The 15,130-nt window shown below is 46.1% G+C and overlaps 1 protein-coding gene and 1 long non-coding RNA gene across 13 annotated transcripts in view; one reads left to right on the top strand and one right to left on the bottom strand.

The window, feature by feature from the left end:
* The window catches only part of ZC3H12C (zinc finger CCCH-type containing 12C), an 89,624-nt gene that overhangs the window by 381 nt on the left and 74,113 nt on the right, over positions 1 to 15,130 (top strand). For 3 of the 12 annotated variants that reach the window (XM_038536253.1, XM_038536241.1, XM_038536247.1), the window contains exons 2-3: positions 1,932 to 2,183; positions 8,069 to 8,236. In XM_038536253.1, coding sequence (XP_038392181.1) covers positions 8,195 to 8,236 — 42 coding nt within the window. In that variant the 5' untranslated portion in view covers positions 1,932 to 2,183; positions 8,069 to 8,194. Of the gene's footprint in view, positions 1 to 850; positions 938 to 1,931; positions 2,184 to 7,944; positions 8,237 to 12,231; positions 12,303 to 12,603; positions 12,689 to 12,845; positions 12,938 to 13,480; positions 13,697 to 15,130 lie in introns of those variants that run through there. The other 9 variants (XM_038536249.1, XM_038536248.1, XM_038536242.1 and 6 more) reach the window with 8 other exon arrangements.
* Positions 9,894 to 11,947, bottom strand: LOC119871821. The gene is made up of 2 exons (XR_005359321.1): positions 11,435 to 11,947; positions 9,894 to 10,266 (listed from the first exon to the last, which is right to left on the bottom strand). It is a non-coding gene; the product is annotated as an uncharacterized LOC119871821 (long non-coding RNA).

Genomic DNA, 15,130 nt, shown 5'->3' with positions numbered 1-15,130 from the left:
AGCACAGAACTGGTTTAAAGTAGGACTGAATTTCTGAGACTCAAAACCCAGGTTTCAAACCTTGTACTATTCCTTGATGTAAATGTATCTCTCCACTTTAAAAAAAAAAAAAAAAAAAAAAGATTATTTATTTATTTATTTATTTGACACAGAGAAAGAGAGATAGAGCATGAGCAGGGGGAGGGGCAGAAGGAGAGGGAGAAGTAGGCTCCCCACTGATCAGGGAGCCTGACGTGGGACTCAATCCCAGGACCCTGAGATCATGACCTGAGCTGAAGGCAGATGCTTAAGCAACTGAGCGCCCCCCCCCACCCCTCTCCACTGTTTAAGTGTCATTTGTGGAGCCCACCATATGCAGAGCCTAGAGCCACTTCCAAGGGAAATTGTTCCCTCTTGAACCCCTGCTGACAGGGCAACCCTTGACCAGCCATGAGTGGCTGTTCCCACCCCTCTCTGGCTTCTACTGATTGAACAGAGTGGGCAGCTGACCTTGAAGGAAGCCAATCCACAGATTAGTCAGCAGCTCATTGAGGTGGCCTGACACAAGAAGTTTTGACTCAACAGAGATGACCTCTGTCAACCAGATTCTGGCTGATTCTTATTCCTTCTAACCAAGGGACCCTAATTGACTTAACCTTTCTGTAGATGGTTGTAAACAGATTGTGTGAAACAAACTTGTTCAACTTTCTATTTTACCACTTTTACGTAAACATATACTAATAGAACAGGATATCACATGTTTGGAAGTTCCCAGTCTCCTTAATCTCTGATAACTACTTTTCTTTTAGAAATTTTCTTCTATGGAGTCCTTGCTCCCATACAATCTTGGTCCTCTCTCTCCTTTTTCGTCTCTCCTTCCTCTACAGGAAGAGGCTACACAGCATTTTGAGTGCTTTACATACATTATCCTATTTAAGGCTCACAGCAACCCTATAAGGTAAACATTCATATCTCTATTTTACAGATAAAGAGTAAAAAGCACAGAGTGATGGTGGTGGTTTGGATTAAGGTGATGGTAGAGGAGAAAGAGGGCAGAGTAATATATTTTGAAAGTAGAACCAACAAGACGTGGCTGCTGAATTAGATGTGGAAGTGAGGGAGGTGATGCTTAAGTAGCAGACTGAATTATGCAGCCATTTGCCCATCCTATTGGTCATCTCTAATTAGATGTTCCAGAAGCTCTTCTAGAAGATGAGTTCACCATGCTTAAAACTGAATTTTATCATTTTTTTCCCCAAGACCTACTCCTCCTTTCAATATTTTCTTTTTCAAAGAGCATCACCATCACAATGATTAAGTGGCAGGTACTTTATAGAAAGGAATGCAAATGAGAGAAGCAGTTAAAAGTATGGTCATATCGTACTCCAATAAAAAAATATATACAAAAATAAATAAATAAATAAATAAATAAATAAATAAATAAATAAAATGAAAAAAAAAACACAAAATTGAGATGGGCTGTATGTATAAACTATACACCAATATTTAGAAAACTTTAGCACCAAAAAGGAATGAAAATTCTCTCAATCAACTTTTTATATTGATTATGAGGTGAAATCATGCTATTTTGGAAATATTAGGTTAAATAAAATATATTTTTAAATTAAAAAAAAACACTATGGTCAAGATCCTTCTAGGTATTCAAAGTGTTTTCTCTGATTTATTCATATATTTACTGACTTTTAGCTCCATCATTTGACCATAAGTCTCTCTGGGGCAGAGATTATATCTGTAATTAGAGCTAATATTTACTGAGTCTTTGCCAAAGGTCAGGGCTTATGTGACACACTTTGAATGCATCATCCCATGTAGTTTTCCCAACAGCCTTATGAGGCAGTACACCATGGCCAAGAGCTTCTGTTCAAATCCTGGCTCTGGCACATGATTTGGGGGAAATTACTCAACTTTTCTGTATCTTGGTTATCTCACAGGACTCTGGGAGGATAGAGAAGAGACATCTAACCCAGAAAGACAAGATCAAAGGAGGCTTTCTAGAATGGAATGAATCGCTGTGCTAAATCTTTGTTCACAAGGTATTAGGGGAAGGGCATCACCAGCAGAGAGAGCACTCTATATGGGGGCCTGGGAATAAACCATGGCATGAAACCTTCTGATGATTGCCAACGCAGTTTATGAAGAGCAAGGAAAGGTGACAAGCTCAAGAAACTACAAGAGCCAGGCAGGTAAGTGTTTTAAGAGAGGCTGGCCAGGGATGCCATAATGGGAAGGCATGTGGTCTGTGCAAACTGGACAGCAAGGGGCTAGCTGCTGGGGCCAGTCTCTACTCCCACTACAGGCTCTTCAGTCTCTTCCTTGACCCGTATAGCTGACACTGCCTTGGGGCTCCTGCACTTGCAATGGCCTCTACCTGGAATGTGGTTCGCATGGGCTAGCTCCTTTGCATCATTTCAGCTAAAATTCGATTGAAAAAAAGGCTTCCCTGATCACTGCCTGCAGCCCCTGCAGACCTGCTAGTGCTCTACTCTGACTTCTTCAGAGCACTGACTAGTATGTGAAATTATTTTGTCCATTTGTGGCTTCCATCTGTTTGTGTAATGGTATATTTATAATATAAGCTCTGTTGGAGCAGGAAACTTTTCCAGCACCTACAATGACTGACATAGTAGGAGCCCTCCAAAAGGCCATTTATTCATTTTGAATAAACAAAGGTGCTTTGTTGTGCATCTCCTCAATGCCATGTACTATGCACTACAGAGATGGATTTGACAATCATCAGAATATAGGTACTACTGAATGCCGCAGAAATGGATGAGAAAACCCAGGACATGTGTATGGAGCCAAAATATAATGAATCAGAGAGGAATTCTTCATAGGAATAGAGAGAGGAAGTAAGAGGGAAGCAGGAGAGAAGTGGTATCACAGAAACCAAGGGAAAACAGAGCCCATGATATAAATTACAGCTTGATTAGATAATCTGCTTCTGGCTGATTATGACGTGCGGTAGATACTTGGGGTAGCTAACCTTTCTTTCATTACTTGTTTCCTTCCTGAGCCCATTTGGGGACTTCTGAAGAAAGTCTCACCTACATACCTACTTTCTTTCTGGGTTTCCTATGATATATCTCAATAGTGATGTCATGTCTGTTTTCCTTTTACCTTATTCAAGTCAACTTGCCAGAATTCTCATCTTCAGATAAACAGATTTCCATTTATGTATGTGTGCATCCTATCTGGAAATAGTATCTATATATACAGATATCTGTAGTGTCTATCTATCTATGTCTATATCTGCATCTAGATCTATCTCAGGTGATTATAAGTGCTAAAAAAAAAAAAAAACGGGGGGGTTAGGGGATGGATGGATGGATAGAGACCAGAATGTATATGAAGGGAGGTTTTATGTGGATGTTCCAGATAGAGCGTTGAGAGATGGCTTCTCTATTGAGGAGACATTTGAGCAGAAGTTCAAAGGACACTAAGAAGCAAGCCTTGTGGGTGTTTATGGAAGAGTGTTCCAGAGAAAGGGAATGGCCAGAATGGCAAGAAGGTTGGTGTGGCAGGTAGAGGATGAGCAGGGGAGAGTGGGAGGAGACAAGGGGTTGGCAGGTGCAGGAGGGGCTGAAGGAAGCAGCAGCGGCTAATGGGAGGACCTCCCAACCGTGCCCAGAACATAGCAGGTGTCCAAAAAGCACTTGTTAAATGAATGAATCCCTAAAGTGGACAAGAATTCTTTTGATATCTGCATCCTGGGGATTGCAGCTGACAGAAGGAGTCCCTAACTCGGGGAAGTTTAGTACTTTTTTTTTTAAGATTTTATTTATTCATGAGAGAGAGAGAGAGAGAGAGAGAGAGAGGCAGAGACACAGGCAGAGGGAGAAGCAGGCTCCATGCAGGGAGCCCGAAGTGGGACTCGATCCCGGGTCTCCAGGATCACACCCTGGGCTGAAGGCGGCGCTAAACTGCTGAGCCACCTGGGCTGCCTGGAAGTTTAGTACTTGATTATAGTTAATTTAGTGTTTTCTCTGGATTTTTTTCAAATATGTCTTATCTTTAATGTATGTATTCCTTTAAAATTTTGATTTATTTAGGATATAGGCCACTTCTTTTACTTTATGATTCAAAGTCCAGTGCTAGAACTCAACAAACACTTGTTTAATTAAGTCAAGAAAGATAGTGGAATATATAGAGAATTTAAAAAAATTAATTGCAAGGGTTATCTCTGGGTGATAGGATAAGAGACAATTTGTAGTTTTGAAATCTTTTATTTTTATGTGTCTTAAAAACCTTCTTAAAAACATGTGTTCCTGTGATAGTTTTTTTTTTTTTTTCCTGTGATAGTTTAAAATAATACTCTTGGGGCACCTGGGTGACTCATTCAGTTAAGTGTCTGCCTTCTACTTGGGTCATGATCTCCGGGTCATGTGGGGAGTCTGCCTCTCCCTCTGCCCCTCCCCAGCACTCATGCTCGCTTGCTCTCTCTCAAATAAATAAAATCTTTAAAAAAATAAAATAATACATCAGACTACTACAAGTTACTAGGTATTAAACCCAGTGAAAACCACTTCCATTAACCGTTGTTCCAGATCCATGAAGCCAAAGGACTTGACCCTCAATTTCACCTTTGGCCAGCTACCTACGTAAAAGATCCAGCTCTCGCTTTTGTGCATAAAGAAATTGAAATTGTGCAAGACAATACAAGTTATTGTATAGACCCAGTCCTACCAAACTCTAACATTTCTTACAAACACATATTTTAGCAAAGTAAACACAGAAAGTGGTGACAATGTATTTCATCAGGACAGGGTCTTCTGGTAAACAAGTTGTCCTTGCCAAAGCTTACTGAGCATTTAACTGCCTCTTGTCACTATCCAAAATAAAATAGTTTCCTGAATTTCTCTAGCAGGGTCTCCATTAAAAAGCAGGGACTGCCAAAGATAGGTAATGCTCACTTTTTAAAACAGGTGCTTGTAAAGAGACCTAGCCCTTCTTAGTAAACCAGGATTCTGTGTATAAGACAAAAACTGGAGGGGATCACACAGTAACTAAAGAGCTAGAGAAACATTTCAGGGGAATACTGACATCATTGGCTCAGATAAGATAAATGTTTTGACCAAAATGAGGGGCCATGAGACATGGGAGTCCATGCATGGCTGACCTCTGTTCAAGCCTATCCTGCCTCCACCTCTGCCTATGAAGGTTACACCTGCATGCTCTGGATTGACCACAGGATGGATAAAACAGAAGACAAATACTTTCTTGACAATCTGAGCTCACCTCCACCAAAGTCCTCATTGTGATCCAGGACCTACCCAAATCATTCAAAGCCACCAGATAGTTGCATTATATTTCTCTCTTTAGCCTCAGTCCTAGGCACTGACTGGGGGGACCCGTGGAGATGTGCTTTATGTTTTCCGCCTGGCTGGACACTTCATTTCTGACTCCTGGATACTCTGACTAAAGATTCCCTGGAATGTCTACGTGCAGACAAAAACAGCTGGCAGTGGAAATTTCCCTTTGACTTCCACTCAAGATTAGAAGTGAATACCTGGAGCCATGTAGGTGGGCTGTTTTCCCTGTATCCCTCTGATGTCAGCCACCGGCTCCATTACCTGTCCCCTAGCCGAGACTCTGAAACCAGCCTAGACCCTAAATCAAGGTGACTTTCCCTATCCAATCGCCCAACTCCAGCGGTACAGTGACTCAGCAGCAAATCTGCTCTGCTCATAATCCTGCCCTTCCTGGAAACTGCAGCCCTAATTTGGGGGCTGTGTCTTCTACTTTATTGTCGTGTTTTATTAGTTGTTTGTTTGGGGAAACTGTCTTGTTTTAATTTGTTTGTAATTGGTTGTTTTTCTTTTTCTTTCTTTTCTTTCCTTTTTTTCTTCTTATTTTTAAAACCAAGCCCCTGCCTTTTTCTGCTATTCAGTAGTTGGCTCCTTGCTTTGTTCCTCTAAGTACTCTTCTAACTCCCCAGCTCTTCTGAGATTTGAATTCTGCTTTGTCCATGCTTTCAGAGACTGGAGGCCTGAATCCTGGTTCCCCTGGCCATGTCAGTACTGCCTGTTAGCAGATAGATGCCTAAACAGGCAGCCACAGGCTGGAGAGGCATGGGCTGCTCTGGTCCCTGGGACGGAGCCAACCTGAGTGTTTTCTACACACTAGGCACAGAACTGGGGACACTGCAGGAACACGACAGAGCTCCTGCCTTCGTAGGATTTACATTATGATGTGGGGAGACACAATAACACAAATAAGCAAATATAATTGTAGGTGATGAGTATGGTGGAGAAAAAAATGAAACCTATTCATCGGCCCACTCCAGGGGCTCACACTACTTCTGTATCTCCTCACAAGAACTTCGCTGAGTGCTCCCTTTAGTTAAAGCAGTCCCATCAAAAATCCTCATAAAATCTGAGTTGGGAGCTTTTAGCAATTAGTAAAAACACTGACTAATCCCACTAACTCTGGCTGGGAATCCTTTAGTGTTACAGGACCTCCCTTTCCACATGACCATAGGTATCTTTCCCTGGCCTGGGAACCCCCGGAACTCATGCATGCAACTCACAGGACTCCCTCAACTTCCTCATCCTTGTGGCTGGAGTACTATTTCCAAAAATAGGATCTGCTTATTTATAAAATAAAAGTAGAAAGGGGTGTTAAGGGCAGCCTAGGTGGCTCAGCGGTTTAGCGCCGCCTTCAGCCCAGGGCCTGATCCTGGAGACCCGGTATCGAGTCCCATGTCGGGCTCCCTGCGTGGAGCCTGCTTCTCCCTCTGCCTGTGTCTCTGCCTCTCTTTTGCTCTATGTCTCTCATGAATAAATAAATAAAATCTTAAAAAAAACGGGGGGGTGGACAGCAGCACACATCACTGATAAATGTAGACTTAAAAAAAAACTGTTTTTGAAAGCTAATTCAAGCACCCAATTTAAAACTCAAAATCTGGGGTGCCTGGTTGGCTCAGTCAGAGCATACAACTCTTGATCTTGGGGTTGTGGCTTTGAGACCTATGTCTGGTGTAGAGATTACTTAAAAATAAAATCTAATAAATAAATAAGTAAAATTCAAAAGTTATAAATGGTTATTGAATAAAAAGTGGATCTCTTTTACATCCTTCCTTCCTGATAATCATCCAGTCCGCCGGGCTAGGATAATCACCATTACCATTTTCTTGTGTGTCCTTCCAGAGGTCTTCTTCGTTTTTTACACAAATGGTAGCACACTAGATACACTGGTATTTACCTGATTTTTTCAAAAACAATTCCATACATAAAGCCGTTTCTCTCTTTAATAGATGAATGACATTCTGAAGATAGCATAATTTGCGTAGTTTCCTATTAATAAATAGATTTATTCCTTTTTTTTTGCCTTTGCAAATAATGCTGCAATTAATATTCTCCTTATGGAGTCTGTTCACATAGGATGCATTCTAATCTGAAAATTCCATAATTCTGTCTCTAGCTAGCTCACTTGTGTACATTTGTAATTCTGTATACCAATTTCCTTGGAAAACAACAGATGCTTGCAAAGGTGATGAGGATGTTTTTGGCTGCACTTGACATTCCATGTTAAAACAAAAAAAATTTAAGCTTCTGAGCAAGGTGAGCTGCAACGATACATGTGGCCCTTGTCAAAACGGCCAAGTGCCACCTTAGGAGCATTTGTAAATTCAACATTAAGCATTTATTGCTCTCAAAATTCCATGTTGACTAAATGTAGTAAATTAGGGCAGCCACACTGGTTCAGGTAGAAAACCAAGCCCATGACTGTATGACACAGCATATTGAAAACCTTGCTGTTCTGCTCTCTGGTGGCCTCCCACAAATGCTGGGGGAAAAAAAAGAGAGACAGAGAAAGAGTCATGCTGCTAATGTGGAATCTTGTGGTAACTCATCAAAAGAAAGAAGTCCTGGGATTGGTCAATAGCACATATCTCGTGTCCTCCGGTTTCCTTTCCCTAAGAACTCAGCATTAAAAAGCAAGTCTAAGCAGTCACTGAAGGACATGGGCAGGACTGCGTTTCATCCCTCTGTGTCTGTCTTACACAGATCATGTGATTCGAAAATGGCTGTTTAGGGTAATGATATTAAGAAAACTCGACATTTCATAGGTGGTTGGAATGAACCAGGACTTCTCCGGAAGATATAAAAGAAATTGAAAAATCATAGTAGTCATCTCGCTACAGGTGCGAAGCTCTTCAACTGAAGGAAATCAAGTTTTGGCCAAAGGGCTGGAGATGAAGCACATGGAAGGGACTCTTGACTTCATCTCAACTCAGGTAAGTGTTTTGGTAGAAATGGTAGAGGCAGGAGAAATCGTTGTCTCGCATCCTCAAGTGTATCCACGGGATACACACAATTTCAATAAGGAAACATCTAAGGACACCATTAGGAGAGCTCTGGATAGACCAGAAGCAGTTGCCAGGGGGTTGTGCCATTTTGAATCTGAGAGTGACTATGGGTTATCACATTTGAAGTCTCTGGAGGTCTTAGAGAAGGTGGCTGGACATCGGAAGCTCCAGACTGAGGCAGTCAGGTGGGATGTGATGGCTGTCTGAAACTCTTGTCTTTTGAGGTTCAAATGTGAATATAGGTGTGTAGCAGTCTACCTGGGAGCTATATATCAGAAAAAAAGTATGCTCTTGCAACCATTCTCTCTCTCTCTCTCTCTACACACACACACACACACACACACACACACACACACACCTCCCACGCCTAATCTGTTCTTTCCAGAGCATTTGCTTTTAACTAGTGAGGCTGTCCCAAGGCTTCGCCTACTATGGAGCTACAACCACTCAAATTCTTTAATTGTGCGCAATTCAGAGTAACAATTTGAGGTCCAGCCTTGGTTCTATAACTAAGATACAGATTGGTTGTCTATCCAGAATTGATAATGGCAAACGTGCCATATTTTGCCCAATGCCTATTTTGGAGTTTTATTGTCAAGACATTCAAAATTTGATGCTCAGTTTCACCATCTGTAAAATGAAAAGTGGGCTCACATGGAATGATCTCTAAGTTTTCTCTCATCCCTTTTATATTCTTTGAACTTCTCGGAATTACTTTCCTACTTTTCCTTTTAAGTCAATATAACTTAGAGTCAAGAAAAGAGGATTTCCCTAATGCTCGTTTGTCTCAGAGCCATAGGAGCATTTTATTTTTGTCAGAGATTTTCTCCCAATTCCGGTTTACTTCAGATGAACAACTGTGCTTGGTTATTATCATAACAATGAGCATTTAATTTTTCATACCCTCTCAATAACATAAAAGTCTCATTTACCCAACTATTTGTCTTCTCTAGACAATATGATAAAATATTTCCACGGGCATATCCCACCGTAACCACAAATACATGCTTAAAATCAAACTATTCTAAGCATTTGTTAAAAAAAAAAAAAAAATAGTTCCTCTACCCCTGAACTTCCTCTTTTTTTCCAGTCAGCATTACTATAGGTTTCATATCCACACTCGAGAGGTTATTTTGGACTTCTCCCCTTTCTTAAGTCCATCTTCGTCAAGGGTGTGCAGTCACTCTGTGGGACTTTTCAGGTCCCAACGTCTCACTAGATTGTCCCCTCCTCTCCTTCCCCGCTATTTACTTCAATACTTCACGTCTGTTCTGCCATATTGGCCACCAGCCACGTCTCCCTGCTCCAGTCCTTCCCCTTGCAAACCATCCAGTAACAAGCACTGTATTTATTTTCCTAAAATAGGATGTCCTCCATGTCATCCTGTGTCCAAACCCCTTCACAATTCCCCACTGTGTACAGGCTCTGTTGAACTCAATCCCTCTCTTTCTCTGTCTCTGTCTCTCCCCATTTGCAGCTATCTGTGTAATTTGGTTCCAAATATCCACTACAGCTTTTTTTAATCCCTATTTTCCACATTCCCTGGCACTCCATCTTTATTTATGCTGCTCCACTCAAGACCTGCCCCATCCTCTTGGTTTATCAAAATACTATTCCTCATCATTATCCAGCTTCCTTTTTTTTTTGTCTTTTGGAAGCCCAGGATCATCTTCTGTGTGAGTCTTCCCAACCACGTCAACGTAAGGCAGTTCTTCTGTACTCAGAAACTTCGTTGCATTTATTACCCGTGACACATATTTAGCACTTCTAAATTCTCTTGTCCTCTTAGTTTTCTTTGAACTTTTGTATGTTTTTTTTATCTCCTCAACTACATAGTAAGGGAACTAAGGGCAGTTAGAGTATCATATTCACATCATGGGTCCAGATTCCAGAACGAGACTGCCGATGTTCTCGTCCCTGCATGCTGCTGACTGTAATCTTGGTCTGAATTTTCTCATCTGTGAAATGGAAATAGTGACAGTTATTCTCTCACAGGGGTTTCGTGGGTATTATATGAGCAAACACATGGAAAGTGCTTAGAATGGTAAGCATTCACAAAATGCTGGCAATTGCGATAATTACTCATGCCTCTTAGCTCCAAAGCACCTGATAGAGTGCCTTGGTCTATAACAACACATAGTCAATGCTGAGTGGAATTCAGTTGAGTCAATGAGGGAGCTAAGATAGACTGTGAGGATGATATATCGTGGAGTAGGGGAACTCCTAGCATCATCAAAACCATGTCACAGATGCCGTCACTTACAGTCAGCCAGCCAGCCTCATTTTAGGTCTCTGCCACTCCCTAACACTGCTAGAGGGACTTCTGAGGGTTTGGCTGGGTGAACAGGGGATGATTTCTCAGAGCATCCCTCCCTTCCTGCCAGGCAAAACTGACCTGGCTGCAGATAACAGGTTGCCAGACATCCTATGGGTCTTAAAGGTGGTATCAGAAATGTAGACCAGAGAGCTCTCATGGCCCCAAAGAAGCCTACCAGTTTGCTCTATCACTCAGCAGCCCTCAAGACTGGCCTGCCCAAGCGGAAAGCAGGCTCATCTCAGCAAGATGCACCCCTTTCATCTTGCAGCATGATGATGCCCGTGGGCTCTAGCCAGCAGGATGCTCTCGGCTGGGACCCCATCATCAATTGTTAACGGGCTACAAATATGGGCCAAAGAAATGGGGACATCCGTGCTGCTCAACTGAGCCATAAAGTCAGATTTTAAAAAATTTGTTAAAGAGAACTAGAAATTGTAAAGTTTTAGCCCCAGTTATAGATATCACTGTATCTATATATATAACATTATAGATATCACTACCGTTAAGTAGCCCAAGCAAATTCAACAGATCCAGGCCTAAACCGTATACATGCTCTATTGAAAACAATTCAGAGTGCCAAGAAGTCATTTTATTAAAGGTGAAAAGTGTCATCAAAGGCATGAACTCTGGTCCAGTGAAAACAAGTATGTGCTTTGGATGCGGACAGACCTGTGTCCTTCATGTCCAAACCGTGAAATTTCAGCAAATTTTTCTAACCTCGATTTGCTGAGGGATCAAGGGGATTATAACACCTAGCTCACATGGCTGTGGTGACACATGAATGAGATAACGCATTTAAAGCAGTCTACCTAGCCTGTGGCCCAGGCTGGGGACACAATCCACGTGAATTCCCTTCCCTTCCACTCCAAGACCAGATGCATCCTGTCCGAGGCTAGGAGTGAGGCACCTGGTGATAATTCCACAGGCAGGCGAATAGATTATTTGAATATCATCGAAATGTTGACCTAAATTGTGCCGGGCGTTGGACAACTGACACAAGAGAAGAGGCTCTCCGCTCCCGGTGCTTTCCCCACTTGCGGCTCAGTGCGGAGGGCGGTCTCCTCCCAACCTCGAGAAAAGAGATCTGGATTTATCCTGGGCTTAACCTCGATTTTGACATATCGCAGTTTCCAATCAGGCCAGTTTCCTGGCCAAAAGAAGCCCTTCCCCTGGGTGAAATCCAAACAGCCGCATTTGTGTAAGTTCCCTTATTGGTCTTGCTAATGCGGGTGTGGTTTTTCCTCGTTACAGAATATTGATAATAAGCAGGCAGCCGCGGGAAAGCCGCCTGGGCTGGGCTGGGCTGGGCTGGGCTGGGCTGGGCTGGGCTGGGCTGGGCTGGGGGGGCGGCCTCTCGCTCCCCCGGCCGCCCGGGAACGGCCCGCGGCGGCAGCGGCGGCGGCGGCAGCGGCGGGGGCACCGGGCGTGGCCGAGCGCAGCAGGGGCGCCCTCCCGGCCGGCGCTGGGGGTGGGGCGCGGGCACCGCCGGCACCGCCGGGACCGCCGGGACCGCCGGGACCCCCGGCCGGGAGGGGCAGGGGCGCGCGGAGGAGGCGCGGGAGCCGGCGGCGGGGCCCGGCAGGTCCCGGCGGCTCCCCTCACCCGTCTCCACGCCTCCCGGGTTTTCCCCTTGGCTCGGGGTTTCCTGTTTCAGTTCTCGGTGATCTCCAGCAGCAGGTGCTGGTTTGCCAACCTCCGCTCCGGCGGAGAAGGAAAGAGGGAAAGGGAGGAGGAAGCGACGCAGCGGCAGCGGCAGCGGCTGCGGCTGCGGCTGCGGGCGGGCGGGCGGGCGGCCGAGGAGCGCGGCGGCGGGCGAGCCGGGGGCGCTGTCTCCGCGGGCGGCGGGCGGCGGGCGGCGGGCGGCGGGCGAGCCGAGGCCGGTGCGGCCGGGCGGGCGGGCGGGCGGGCGGCATGGGGGAGCCTCCCGCTCGCCCCGCGCCCTAGCGGCGGCCGCGGCGGCCCAGGGCGGAGGCGAGAGGCGGCCGCCCGCCGCAGGGCCGCGGAGCCGCGGGGCCGCCCGGCTTCCCGGGCCAGGGGTGATGGCCGCCCCCAGGAGACCGCAAGTAGGTTGAGCCGCAACCCCGCGTGCGCGCGCGGCCGGGGCGCGACTGGCGCCGCCGGGGGAGGGGGGGAGGGGAGGGGGAGGGGAGCGGCGGGGGGCGGCGGGGCGCGGGGGGGCGGGGGGCGCGCGGGCGCGGCTCCGCGCGGGGAGGGCCGGGCTGGCGGCTGGCGGCTGGCGGCTGCCGCTGCGGGCCCCGCGGCCGGCTCGCCGCCTGCTCGCGGAGTCGGCCATGCCGGGGAGCGGCCCCCAGGTTTGTGCCGCGGGCGGCGGGGGACGGGGCGCTGAGGGAGCCGCGCGGGGGCCGGGGCCGGGGCCGGGGCCGGGGCCGGGGGCCGCGCCCGAGCGCCGGAGCGGAGAGGCCGGGGCGGGAGCGGCGGCGCCGGGCGAGCTCCAGGCCCGGGCGGGGCGGGGGGCGGGGGTCTCCGGGCCGGGTGGGGCCGCGCGGGGAGCCCGGCTGCCGTGCCCGCGGGCAGAGCCGCCCTCCCCGGGCTCCGGGCCGGGTGAGGCCAGCGACCCGGGCCCCGCGGCCTAGGGCAGCGGTCCGCTCGCGCCCGCCCCGGGGGCACGGCCGCCGCGGAAGATGGAGGCGAGCCCGGGCGCCCCGCACCGAGACGGACCCCCCGGCGCTGCCCCTGCGGCTCCGGGCGCCGCGCGCTCCGGGGTGAGGCGGCTCCGGCCCCCGGGCTCGGCCCCCGCGCTCGGCCCCCCGGCCCCGGGCTCACTCCCGCGCCCACCCCGCGCTCCGCGCTTGGGCCGCTGCCGCCGGGTTCGCCCCCCGCACCGCCCTGCTCCCCCCGGACCGGGTCCCCGCTTCAGCCCCCGGAACCCCGCAGAAGCAGCCTCAGCGCCCAAGTCCCGGGTACTCTGGCCGGGAGGCTGGCCACGGGGGTAGCCGTTAGCAACACTGGTCTGTGCTCTGTGTTTGGTGATAAAGAGATGAAATGCGAATCCAGATTTAGGGAAAGTTTTCCTATTGGTTGCGAGGCTGTGTTGGAGTATCCTCAGGCCGGTGAGGCGCTTATTGATTCAGATTTCTCTCTCTCTCTCTTTTTAAACCATCTTAGAATAGTTACAGAGACACTTAGGGCCAGTATATTTAGAAACTTGGTAAAGTTCATCAATTCTTTACTCATTTCCTCGCTCGGTGTTTCTAGTGCATATAGGAAAGCGGTGGATGGGTCTCAAACGCTCCTTGGGCTTTCCGAGAACCACAAGAAGTCAGCAATACGGAGTACTGTGTATTTTTTTAAGTCTTAATATATTTAGGTTGTAGTAGGTATGACTTCCGTTTATTGAATCACTCACATGTATATTAATTTTAATGGCAGTTTTTAAGATTTTGGTGTCATCCACTGTTGTAGACATTTGGCCTCACCGAGTATTTGTAAGATGATCTGACAACTTACCTCTCTGTTCACCTGTTTGTTTTTTCCCCAATTTGGCATTCTTTAAGTTACCTAAACCTGTCTATTTGAAGGTACCCTTAAATACCAGAATGATCTAGGAACTGTGTATCTATAATTCAAAACGTTGGAATATTTTTACTTCAAGAATGGGTTCTACTTTCAAAGGACGTTTAAACTCTACCTCAAGCATCCTTCCGGTCCTCGGTCATCAGGAAAGTACTCAAACATTACAAACAAAGTAAAATGAACTCTTTAACAAAACAACAAGAAGGCCAGTAGTCTTTAAAGTGCATTTGATAACCAACGCCTCATGAGACTAGTTTATTATAATGGAAAATGTTGAAGAAGAGGAAACAGAAACTTGGAATGTTTGTATGCTGATGGGAGTTTTTATTAGTCACTTCCTTTTGCTACATATTTGTTTTAATTACAAGACTAATAAAAATATCCCATTTGATATTACTGGCTTCTCTGGAGCCGTGTTTTTCATGGATTACATTTGCCAAATTGTACCCCAGGTGCTTTATGGAAATCCTATTTTTAAAATATTTTCCTCATTCTACAGCTGGGTTACCTTGTCCTCATTCTAGCAGACCACAATGATATTTTACATTAATTTTAATTACCGTAACAGATGTAAAAGTGTTGCTATCATTTTATAGCTTTTAATAACCTTTTCTATGCCCTTTTATACCTTTTTATGCTCTTTCTGTGCTTTTCATTATTTTTGTAGATAAATTTGGAAGAATTCTCCCATTCTCATTTGATAGCAGTTTTAAAGAAATGAATAGAAGATATTAAGTAGGAGACTTTTTAAAATCCTTTTCGTGTTAGAATGTAGGATTGTAAACTAATCTGCAGTTGTTGCTCACTTGACACTGGTAAACTTTTATTCCCTCAGCAGATAATTAATTTAGTATCGATCTGGGTGCTGCAGTAGGCCCCTGACCTCTAAAAGAAGAGAGATTATGAACAGATAGAAGATAATGCTAGATAAAATGTACTAAGTGGGACAAGCAGAAAATAAGAAATGCAGG

The sequence above is a fragment of the Canis lupus genome, chromosome 5 (genome assembly GCF_011100685.1).
Source record: "Canis lupus familiaris isolate Mischka breed German Shepherd chromosome 5, alternate assembly UU_Cfam_GSD_1.0, whole genome shotgun sequence".
Lineage (NCBI taxonomy): Eukaryota > Metazoa > Chordata > Mammalia > Carnivora > Canidae > Canis > Canis lupus.
The sequence above is the reverse complement of the archived record's forward strand: the minus strand, read 5'-3'. Positions and strand labels throughout refer to the sequence as shown.